The sequence below is a fragment of the Petromyzon marinus genome (assembly GCF_048934315.1).
Source record: "Petromyzon marinus isolate PM22_M1 ecotype Great Lakes invasive population chromosome 67 unlocalized genomic scaffold, UKy_Petmar_22M1.pri1.0 chr67_unloc.6, whole genome shotgun sequence".
Lineage (NCBI taxonomy): Eukaryota > Metazoa > Chordata > Hyperoartia > Petromyzontiformes > Petromyzontidae > Petromyzon > Petromyzon marinus.
The window spans coordinates 339727-351655 of NW_027422596.1; the positions used below are offsets into that span (position 1 = coordinate 339727).

Below are 11929 nucleotides of genomic sequence, written 5' to 3' on the forward strand. Positions count from 1 at the left end.
CGGTCAGGCGCTAGGAACCAGGTGACCCGAGTTCGATTCCCACTCACGGCCACCAACACCACCGGTGACGATTATCTGAACCGGTCCTGGGGCCTCCCCTAGGTAGACTCAGCCTCAAACGAGTAGCTGGTGTAGCGGTGTGTAGTGAACATCGCCACTGGGGAGACAAAGGCGGCCGGGCGTGGTGCTGGTAGCCACCCACCCCCCTCGTGTGCCACAGTGCCGGTAGCCTTCACAGGTGCTGCTCGCTAACAGCACTTGCCCCTACAGCCTGTTAGAGGCTACACGGGGGAGCTTTAGCTTTGTCTTGTGTGTGTGTCTGTGTGTGTGTCTGTGTGTGTGTGTCCGGGGGTGACTTCTTCCAACTCCCAATCGGTGATGGGGCAGTTGTGGAGAGAGTGGAGAGTTTCCCATATCTGGGCAGTGTGCTCATGACCGGCTCCAGTTTAACAGCAGAGGTCTCACTCCGAATCAGTCGAGCGGCAATATCTTTTCATCGGTTGCGTAACGCTGTGTGGAAGCTACCTGGTCTGTCGCTCCGCACTAAGCTTCAGGTCTTCTCGGCCACGGTCATTCCCTCCCTTCTCTACGCTTGCGAAACGTGGACCCCCCTAATGGAATATCTTCGCCGGTTAGAAACATTTAAGCTGGCCTGCCTAGGATCCATCCTGGGTTTAACCAGACTGCATTGTGTGAGGAGCTCACAAATCCTTGAAAGATCTGGGCAAGGTCCCATCGGTGAGCTCCTCCGGCAGGCAAGGCTGCGTTGGCTGGGTCATGTAGCCCGCATGCCCAGCCACCGCATGCCGGAGCAGCTTTTGTTCGGCCGGATCGAGGGGGCTAAGCGGGCGCGCGGCACGGGCTAGAGAAGAGATGGAGTGACGTGGTACAGGAGGACGTGGAGCTGAGTGGACTTGCCGATGAGCGGTACCAGCGGTGTCAAGATCGGCCTCTGTGGAGGAGGCTCGTGAAGGACGCTGCTGGGCAGTTGGAGGTAGTCGCCCTCCAACAACAACGGAGGGCGGAGGAGCGACGCTCACAACAACGAGCGGAGCGCAGGGTGGCTAAAGCACAGCAGGTTGGCACAGTAGGGGGCACAGGTGGTGCATCAGCCAGTCATCTCAGTCATCTCAGTCAGTCGACCCGTGGCACCTGGGTCTGCCCCGTGACCTCCTGCCAGCGGGCGTTCGACACTTCACGTGGCCTCAAGGTGCACATGGCCTGGCACGAGCGTCGTGGTGACGTCACCGCCACTTAGTGGCGAATGGCGGTTGTTGTTGTTGTGTGTGTGTACTCTGCGTGTGTACTAGTGTGTGTGTACTAGTGTGTGTGTACTAGTGTGTGTACTAGTGTGTGTACTAGTGTTTGTGTATATGCAGGTGTTCGTGGCTAACAGAGATAACCACACGTACACTAGTGTGTGTGCGTGTGTACTAGTGTGTGTGTACTAGTGTGTGTGTGTCTGTGTGTGTGTGTCTGTGTGTGTGTTTGTGTGTGTGTGTCTGTGTGTGTGTGTGTCTGTGTGTGTGTTTGTGTCTGTGTGTGTGTGTGTCTGTGTGTGTGTGTGTCTGTGTGTGTCTGTGTGTCTGTGTGTGTGTGTGTGTCTAGGTACGCAAGTCTGTACTTCTGCTGTGCCGTATCAGCGCAGGAGAATGAGCTCCTCACGCTAGAAGTAGTCCATCGATACGTGGAGCTCCTGGACAAGTATTTTGGCAGTGTGAGTACCAGCCCTGTTTACCACACACAGCCCTGTTTACCACACACAGCCCTGTTTACCTCACTCAGGCCCTGTTTACCACACTCAGGCCCTGTTTACCACACACAGCCCTGTTTACCACACACAGCCCTGTTTACCACACACAGCCCTGTTTACCACACTCAGGCCCTGTTTACCACACACAGCCCTGTTTACCACACACAGCCCTGTTTACCTTAGCCCTGTTTACCACACACAGCCCTGTTTACCACACACAGCCCTGTTTACCACACACAGCCCTGTTTACCTCACACAGCCCTGTTTACCACACACAGCCCTGTTTACCACACACAGCCCTGTTTACCTTAGCCCTGTTTACCACACACAGCCCTGTTTACCACACACAGCCCTGTTTACCACACTTAGCCTTGTTTACCACACACAGCCCTGTTTACCTTAGCCCTGTTTACCACACTCAGGCCCTGTTTACCTTAGCCCTGTTTACCACACTCAGCCCTGTTTACCTTAGCCCTGTTTACCACACTCAGGCCCTGTTTACCACACACAGCCCTGTTTACCTTAGCCCTGTTTACCACACACAGCCCTGTTTACCACACACAGCCCTGTTTACCACACTTAGCCTTGTTTACCACACACAGCCCTGTTTACCTTAGCCCTGTTTACCACACTCAGGCCCTGTTTACCTTAGCCCTGTTTACCACACACAGCCCTGTTTACCACACACAGCCCTGTTTACCTTAGCCCTGTTTACCACACACAGCCCTGTTTACCACACACAGCCCTGTTTACCTTAGCCCTGTTTACCACACACAGCCCTGTTTACCTCACACAGCCCTGTTTACCACACACAGCCCTGTTTACCACACACAGCCCTGTTTACCTTAGCCCTGTTTACCACACACAGCCCTGTTTACCACACACAGCCCTGTTTACCACACACAGCCCTGTTTACCTTAGCCCTGTTTACCACACACAGCCCTGTTTACCACACACAGCCCTGTTTACCACACACAGCCCTGTTTACCACACACAGCCCTGTTTACCTTAGCCCTGTTTACCACACACAGCCCTGTTTACCACACTCAGGCCCTGTTTACCACACACAGCCCTGTTTACCTTAGCCCTGTTTACCACACACAGCCCTGTTTACCACACACAGCCCTGTTTACCACACACAGCCCTGTTTACCTCACACAGCCCTGTTTACCTTAGCCCTGTTTACCACACACAGCCCTGTTTACCACACACAGCCCTGTTTACCTTAGCCCTGTTTACCACACACAGCCCTGTTTACCACACTTAGCCTTGTTTACCACACACAGCCCTGTTTACCTTAGCCCTGTTTACCACACTCAGGCCCTGTTTACCTTAGCCCTGTTTACCACACTCAGCCCTGTTTACCTTAGCCCTGTTTACCACACTCAGGCCCTGTTTACCACACACAGCCCTGTTTACCTTAGCCCTGTTTACCACACACAGCCCTGTTTACCACACACAGCCCTGTTTACCACACACAGCCCTGTTTACCTTAGCCCTGTTTACCACACACAGCCCTGTTTACCTTAGCCCTGTTTACCTTAGCCCTGTTTACCACACACAGCCCTGTTTACCACACTCACAGCACTTGCCCCTACAGCCTGTTAGAGGCTACACGGGGGAGCTTTGTCCGTGTGAGTGGGATGGGTGATGAATGGCGGCTGTTGTTGATGGAATCGTTGTTGTTGTTGTTGATGATGATGCTGATGTTATTGATGATGTTGCTGCTGATGATGTTGTTGATGTTATTGATGATGCTGAAGATGATAATGTTATTGGTGATGCTGCTGCTACTGCTGTTATTGTTGATGTTACTGCTGCTGCTGATGATGTTATTGATGATGCCGCTGCTACTACTGATGATGTTATTGATGATGCTACTCCTGATGATGTTATTGATGATGCCGCTGCTACTGCTGCTGATGATGTTATTGATGATGTCACTGCTACTGCTGCTGCTGACGTTATTGATGATGCTGATGTTATTGATGATGCTGCTGCTACTGCTGCTGCTGACGTTATTGATGATGCTGATGTTATTGATGATGTTATTGATGATGCTGCTGCTACTGCTGCTGCTGATGTTATTGATGATGCTGATGCTGATGTTATTGATGATGTTGCTGCTGCTGATGATGATGTTATTGATGCTGCTGGTGTTATTGATGCTACTGCTGCTGCTGACGATGTTGTTGATGATTCTGCTGCTGCTGTTATTGATGATGTTGCTGCTACTGCTGTTATTGATGATGCTGCTGCTACTGCTGTTATTGATGATGTTGCTACTGCTGTTATTGATGATGCCGCTGCCGCTGCTGATGATGTTATTGATGATGCTGCTGCTACTGCTGATGATGTTATTGATGATGCTACTGCTACTGCTGTTATTGATGATGATGCTGCTACTGCTGTTATTGATGATGCCGCTACTGCTGCTGATGATGTTATTGATGCTGCTGGTGTTATTGATGCTACTGCTGCTACTGCTGACGATGTTGTTGATGATCACCTGCCGCCAACCCCCGCCTGCGGCGGCAGGTGTGTGAGCTGGACATAATCTTCAACTTCGAGAAGGCCTACTACATCCTGGACGAGTTCCTGCTGGGCGGCGAGGTGCAGGAGACGTCCAAGAAGGACGTCCTCAAGGCCATCGAGCTGGCCGACCAGCTGCAGGAGGTGACCTCCGCACTCGTGGGTGAAGGTCGCGGGGTCGTGGGTGAAGGTCGCGGGGTCGTTTGGTGAAGGTCGCGGGGTCGTGGGTGAAGGTCGCGGGGTCGTTTGGTGAAGGTCGCGGGGTTGTTTGGTGAAGGTCGCGGGGTCGTGGGTGAAGGTCGCGGGGTCGTTTGGTGAAGGTCGCGGGGTCGTTTGGTGAAGGTCGCGGGGTCATTTGAAGGTCGCGGGGTCATTTGGTGAAGGTCGCGGGGTCATTTGGTGAAGGTCGTGGGGTCATTGGTGAAGGTCGCGGGGTCATTTGAAGGTCGCGGGTTCATTTGGTGAAGGTAGCGGCGTCATTGGTGAAGGTCGCGATGTCATTGGTGAAGGTCGCGGGGTCATTCGAAGGTCACGGGGTCATTTGAAGGTCGCGGGGTTGTTGGTGAAGGTCGCGGGGTCGTTGGTGAAGGTCGCGGGGTCGTTGGTGAAGGTCGCGGGGTCGTTGGTGAAGGTCGCGGGGTCGTGGGTGAAGGTCGCGGGGTCATTGGTGAAGGTCAAAGATCACTTGAGAAGATTCTAGGTCCGATGCTACTGCTGATGATGATCACACACACACACACTGCTGATGCTACTGCTGATGATGATCACACACGGGGTCGTGGGTGAAGGTCGCGGGGTCATTGGTGAAGGTCAAAGATCACTTGAGAAGATTCTAGGTCCGATGCTACTGCTGATGATGATCACACACACACACACTGCTGATGCTGCTACTGCTGATGATGATCACACACACACACTGCTGATGATGATCACACACACACACTGCTGATGCTGCTGCTAATGATTATCACACACACACTGCTGATGCTGCTGATGATTATCACACACACACTGCTGATGCTACTGCTGATGATCACACACACACACTGCTGATGATGATGATCACACACACACTGCTGATACTGCTGATGATGATCACACACACACTGCTGATGCTGCTGATGATGATCACACACACACTGCTGGTGATGATCACACACTGCTGATGCTACTGCTGATGATCACACACACACACACTGCTGATGCTACTACTAATGATGATCACACACACACACTGCTGATGCTGCTGCTAATGATGATCACACACACACTGCTGATGCTACTGCTGATGATGATCACACACACTGCTGATGCTACTGCTGATGATGTCAGTGGAGGGGGGGGTATTGACTCACCCCATCCATCTGTCTCGTGTCTTCCATGCTCCTGTCAAGCCTCCTCCTCCATCTCCTCCTCCATCTCCATCCTCCATCTCCATCCTCCACCTCCTCCATCTCCATCCTCCATCTCCATCCTCCATCTCCACCTCCATCTCCTCCTCCATCTCCATCCTCCTCCATCTCCATCCTCCTCCATCTCCATCCTCCTCCATCTCCATCCTCCACCTCCTACTCCTCCTCTTCCTCCATCTCCACCTCCTCCATCTCCATCCTCCATCTCCATCCTCCTCCATCTCCATCCTCCATCTCCATCCTCCTCCATCTCCATCCTCCATCTCCACCTCCATCTCCTCCATCTCCATCCTCCTCCATCTCCATCCTCCTCCATCTCCATCCTCCTCCATCTCCTCCTCCATCTCCATCCTCCTCCATCTCCATCCTCCATCTCCACCTCCTCTTCCTCCATCTCCACCTCCTCCATCTCCACCTCCTCCATCTCCTCCATCCTCTTCCTCCTCCATCCTCAATCTTGTTCCATCTGCCTTCCCTGTGTGTGTGCCCGTGTGTGTGTGTGCCCGTGTGTGTGTGTGCGTGTGTGTGTGCGTGTGTGTGTGACTGTGTGTGTGCGTGTGTGTGCGTGTGTGTGTGCGTGTTTGTGTGCGCGTGTGTGCGTGTGTGTGTGCGTGTGTGTGTGTGCGTGCGTGTGTGGGTCTGTGCGTGTATGTGTGTGTGTCTGTGTATGTGTGTCTGTGTGTGTGTGTGTATATGTGTGTCTGTGTATGTGTGTCTGTGTGTGTGTGTGTGTCTGTGTGTGTCTGTGTGTGTGTGTCTGTGTGTGTGTGTCTGTGTGTGTGTGTGTATGTGTGTCTGTGTGTGTGTATGTGTGTCTGTGTGTGTGTATGTGTGTCTGTGTGTCTGTGTGTGTGTATGTGTGTCTGTGTGTGTGTGTATGTGTGTCTGTGTGTGTGTGTGTCTGTGTGTGTGTCTGTGTATGTGTGTCTGTGTGTGTGTGTCTGTGTATGTGTGTGTGTCTGTGTGTGTGTGTCTGTGTATGTGTGTCTGTGTGTGTGTGTATGTGTGTGTGTCTGTGTGTGTGTGTGTGTGTGTCTGTGTGTGTGTGCGTCACTCAGAGGCAGGCTGACGAGTGTGGGTGCCTGACAGGGGATGAGGCTCTGTGAGGCTGCAGCAGCAGGCCAGCACCTCACCTCTGCTCACCACTGCTCACCACTGCTCACCTCTACTCACCTCTACTCACCTCTACTCACACCCTTACCGCCCCCCACCCACCTCCCCCCACCCCCCTTAACCCCCCACCCCCACGCCCCTTAACCCCCCACCCCCCTTAACCCCCACCCCCCTTACTGTAGGGTGTGACTGTGTGTGTGAGACTGTGTATGTGTATGTGTGACTGTGTGTGTGAGACTGTGTGACTGTGTGTGTGTGTGTGTCACTGTGTGTGTGACTGTATGTGTGTGTGTGTGACTGTGTGTGTATGTGAGACTGTGTGTGTGTGAGACTGTGTGTGTGACTGACTGTGTGTGTGTGACTGACTGTGTGTGTGTGACTGACTGTGTGTGTGACTGTGTGTGAGACTGTGTGTGTGTGTGACTGTGTGTGAGACTGTGTGTGTGTGTGACTGTGTGTGTGACTGTGTGTGTGTGACTGACTGTGTGTGTGTGTGACTGACTGTGTGTGTGTGACTGTCTGTGTGTGTGTGACTGTGTGACTGTGTGTGACTGACTGTGTGTGACTGTTTGTGTGTGTCACTGTGTGTGTGACTGTGTGCGACTGTGTGTGTGACTGTTGGTGTGTGTCACTGTGTGTGTGACTGTGTGTGACTGTTGGTGTGTGTCACTGTGTGTGTGACTGTGTGTGACTGTTGGTGTGTGTCACTGTGTGTGACTGTGTGTGTGTGTGACTGTGTGACTGTGTGTGTGACTGTTGGTGTGTGTCACTGTGTGTGTGACTGTGTGTGTGACTGTTGGAGTGTGTCACTGTGTGTGTGACTGTGTGTGACTGTTGGTGTGTGTCACTGTGTGTGTGACTGTGTGTGACTGTGTGTGTGTGTGACTGTGTGACTGTGTGTGTGACTGTTGGTGTGTGTCACTGTGTGTGTGACTGTGTGTGTGACTGTTGGTGTGTGTCACTGTGTGTGTGACTGTGTGTGACTGTGTGACTGTGTGTGACTGTGTGTGACTGTGTGTGTGTGTGACTGTGTGTGTGTGTGACTGTGTGACTGTGTGTGACTGTGTGTGTGACTGTGTGTGTGACTGTGTGACTGACTGTGTGACTGTGTGTGACTGTGTGTGTGTGTGTGACTGTGTGTGTGTGTGACTGTGTGTGTGTGTGTGACTGTGTGTGACTGTGTGTGTGTGTGACTGTGTGTGTGTGTGACTGTGTGTGTGAGTGACTGTGTGTGTGTGACTGTGTGTGTGTGTGACTGACTGTGTGACTGTGTGTGTGTGTGTGTGACTGACTGTGTGACTGTGTGTGTGACTGTGTATGTGTGTGACTGTGTGTGTGTGTGTGTGACTGTGTGTGTGTGTGTGACTGACTGTGTGTTTGTGTCTCCTGCCCAGGATAACGAAGCTGCCAGCCGCGGAGTCCTTGAAGAGATGGGGCTCACTTAGACGCTGCTGCCCCTGCTGCTCCTGCTGCTGCCCCTGCTGCTGCCCCTGCTGCTGCCCCTGCTGCCCCTGCCCCTGCTGCTGCCCCTGCTGCTGCTGCCCCTGCTGCTGCTGCTGCCCCTGCTGCCCCTGCTGCTGCTGCCCCTGCTGCTCCTGCTGCTGCCCCTGCTGCTGCCCCTGCTGCTGCTGCTGCCCCTGCTGCCCCTGCTGCTGCTGCCCCTGCTGCTGCTGCTGCCCCTGCTGCTGCTGCCCCTGCTGCTGCTGCTGCCCCTGCTGCTGCTGCTGCCCCTGCTGCCCCTGCTGCTGCTGCCCCTGCTGCTGCCGCGGGGTGCTGCCCCACGCCCGCTGGGAGTGGAGACCCTATCTCACTCAGCTGCTGCTGCCCCCCTATCTCACTCAGCTGCTGCGGCCCCCCTATCTCACTCAGCTGCTGTGGCCCCCCTATCTCACTCAGCAGCTGCTTGCCCCCCTATCTCACACAGCTGCTGCCCCCCTATCTCACTCAGCTGCTGCAGCCCCCCTATCTCACTCAGCTGCTGCTGCCCACCTATCTCACTCAGCTGCTGCGGCCCCCCTATCTCACTCAGCTGCTGCGGCCCCCCTATCTCACTCAGCTGCTGCCCCCCTATCTCACTCAGCTGCTGCCCCCCTATCTCACTCAGCTGCTGCCCCCCTATCTCACTCAGCTGCTGCCCCCGCTATATCTGAAAGAAGAAGTCAGTATTAATATCCATGCAGTATTGAACCTGACACTGCCCCATCCTGTCCAACACACGGAGACTCTCACGTGGAGACTCACATGGAGACTCACATGGAGACTCATTGTGAGTCACGTGGAGACTCACATGGAGACTCATTGTGAGTCACGTGGAGACTCACATGGAGACTCACACATAGGGACTCATTGTGAGTCACGTGGAGACTCACATGGAGACTCATTGTGAGTCACGTGGAGACTCACACATAGAGATTCATTGTGAGTCACTTGGAGACTCACATGGAGACTCATTGTGAGTCACGTGGAGACTCACATGGAGACTCATTGTGAGTCACGTGGAGACTCACATGGAGACTCATTGTGAGTCACGTGGAGACTCACGTGGAGACTCATTGTGAGTCAGGTGGAGACTCACATGGAGACTCATTGTGAGTCACGTGGAGACTCACATGGAGACTCATTGTGAGTCAGGTGGAGACTCACACATAGAGACTCATTGTGAGTCACGTGGAGACTCACATGGAGACTCATTGTGAGTCACGTGGAGACTCACACATAGAGACTCATTGTGAGTCACGTGGAGACTCACATGGAGACTCATTGTGAGTCACGTGGAGACTCACGTGGAGACTCATTGTGAGTCACGTGGAGACTCACATGGAGACTCATTGTGAGTCACGTGGAGACTCACATAGAGACTCATTGTGAGTCACGTGGAGACTCACATGGAGACTCATTGTGAGTCACGTGGAGACTCACATGGGGTCTCATTGTGAGTCACGTGGAGACTCACATGGAGACTCATTGTGAGTCACGTGGAGACTCACACATAGAGACTCATTGTGAGTCACGTGGAGACTCATTGTGAGTCACATGGAGACTCATTGCGAGTCACATGGAGACTCATTGTGAGTCACGTGGAGACTCATTGTCAGTCTCTGTGAGTCACATTGTGAGTCACGTGGAGACTCACATGGAGACTCATTGTGAGTCACGTGGAGACTCATTGTGAGTCACATGGAGACTCATTGTGAGTCACGTGGAGACTCATTGTCAGTCTCTGTGAGTCACATTGTGAGTCACGTGGAGACTCACATGGAGACTCATTGTGAGTCACGTGGAGACTCATTGTGAGTCACATGGAGACTCATTGTGTGACTCACATGTAGACTCATTGTGAGTCACATGGAGTCTCACACGGAGACTCACATGGAGACTCATTGTGAGTCACATGGAGCCTCATTGTGAGTCACGTGGAGACTCATTGTGAGTCACATGGAGTCTCACGGAGACTCACATGGAGACTCACACGGAGACTCACATGGAGCCTCATTGTGACTCACATGGAGACTCATTGTGAGTCACGTGGAGTCTCATTGTGAGTCACGTGGAGACTCATTGTGAGTCACATGGAGTCTCACACGGAGACTCACATGGAGACTCATTGTGAGTCACGTGGAGACTCATTGTGAGTCACATGGAGATTCATTGTGAGTCACATGGAGACTCACACGGAGACTCACATGGAGACTCATTGTGAGTCACGTGGAGACACATTGTGAGTCACAAGGAGACTCATTGTGAGTCACATGGAGTCTCACACGGAGACTCACATGGAGACTCATTGTGAGTCACGTGGAGACTCATTGTGAGTCACATGGAGATTCATTGTGAGTCACATGGAGACTCACACGGAGACTCACATGGAGACTCATTGTGAGTCACGTGGAGACACATTGTGAGTCACAAGGAGACTCACGTGGAGTCTCACCGTGCGTGCATCTGTGATTCTGTGTGTCTCACTGTGCGTGCGTGTGTCTGGATCGGTAGATGTTAACTGCCTCGCCGGGTGTACAGGAGGTCGTGGGTTCGATCCCGCCCCTGACGATGCCCCTGAGGATGCCGCCGCCGCCCCTGTAGACTGGGGTCCGAGTGTCTCTGTCTGCCCGCGTGGCCGCGGTAGATTTTGTCTCTGTGGTCCCTCTGGGCTTCACTTCCCCTTCCAGAGTCAGCAGCGTCACACGGCTTGGCTGCCAGCTATACGATGACGATGACGACGATGACGACGATGACGACGATGACGACGATGATGACGACATGAGCCAATCGGTTGAGCTGCCATCGTTTGTGCTGGCCAGCGTCGTCGTCAGTGTCGTCAGCGTCGTCAGTGTCGTCAGCGTCAGCGTTGTCGTCAGCGTCAGCGTTGTCGTCAGCGTCGTCAGCGCTGTGCGAGCAGCCCCCGCCGTGTTGTGGTGGCAGCGGTGGGCCCATTGAGCCGGCAAAATAAAACATTCGGCTTGCGGATTTAGATCGGCTCGGCACGGCACGGCACGGCACGGCTCGGCACGGCACGGCACGGCACGGCTCGGCACGGCTCGGCACGGCACCGCACGGCACCGCACAGCTTTAACGCCAGTGGGGAAATGAGTGAATTCAATAAATAGTGGAGACCCGCACGCTGAGTCGCGCTTTTGTGAGCGATACGATCCGCAGGAGAGGTTCGCGTGCGTGTGTGAGTGTGTGTGCGTGTGTGTGAGTGCGCGTGTGTGAGTGTGTGAGTGTGCGTGTGTGAGTGTGTGTGCGTGTGTGTGAGTGCGTGTGCATGTGTGCGCGTGTGTGCGTGTGTGAGTGTGCATATGCGCGTGTGTGTGTGCGTGTGTGTGTGTGTGCGTGCATGTGCGCGTATGCGTGTGTGTGTGCGTGTGAGTGCGTGTATGTGCGTGTGTGAGTGTGTGCGTTTGCATGTGTGTGCGTGTGTGAGTGCGCGTGTGTATGTGTGAGTGCGTGTGTGCGCGTGTGAGTGTGTGTGTGTGTGCGTGTGTGAATGCGTGCGTGTGTGCGATTGTAAGTGCGTGTGTGCGTGTGTGAATGCGTGTACGCGCGACGCGGAGGCACCGTCTTCTCTCTTTTATTAAGTTCACGTCACCAACTCCTGCACCACCCCCCCCCTCTCACGACC

The 11929-nt window shown here is 53.7% G+C and overlaps 1 protein-coding gene across 4 annotated transcripts in view; it reads left to right on the top strand.

Annotated features, from left to right (window-relative positions):
- The window catches only part of LOC142907977 (AP-1 complex subunit sigma-2-like), a 33652-nt gene extending 22226 nt beyond the window's left edge, over nt 1-11426 (top strand). For 2 of the 4 annotated variants that reach the window (XM_076058047.1, XM_076058045.1), the window contains 3 exons: nt 1609-1717; nt 4292-4475; nt 4628-4659. In XM_076058047.1, coding sequence (XP_075914162.1) covers nt 1609-1717; nt 4292-4475; nt 4628-4644 — 310 coding nt within the window. In that variant the 3' untranslated portion in view covers nt 4645-4659. Of the gene's footprint in view, nt 1-1608; nt 1718-4291; nt 4476-4627; nt 4660-8204 lie in introns of those variants that run through there. The other 2 variants (XR_012931438.1, XM_076058046.1) reach the window with 2 other exon arrangements.
- Nucleotides 11427-11929: the final 503 nt, after the last annotated feature.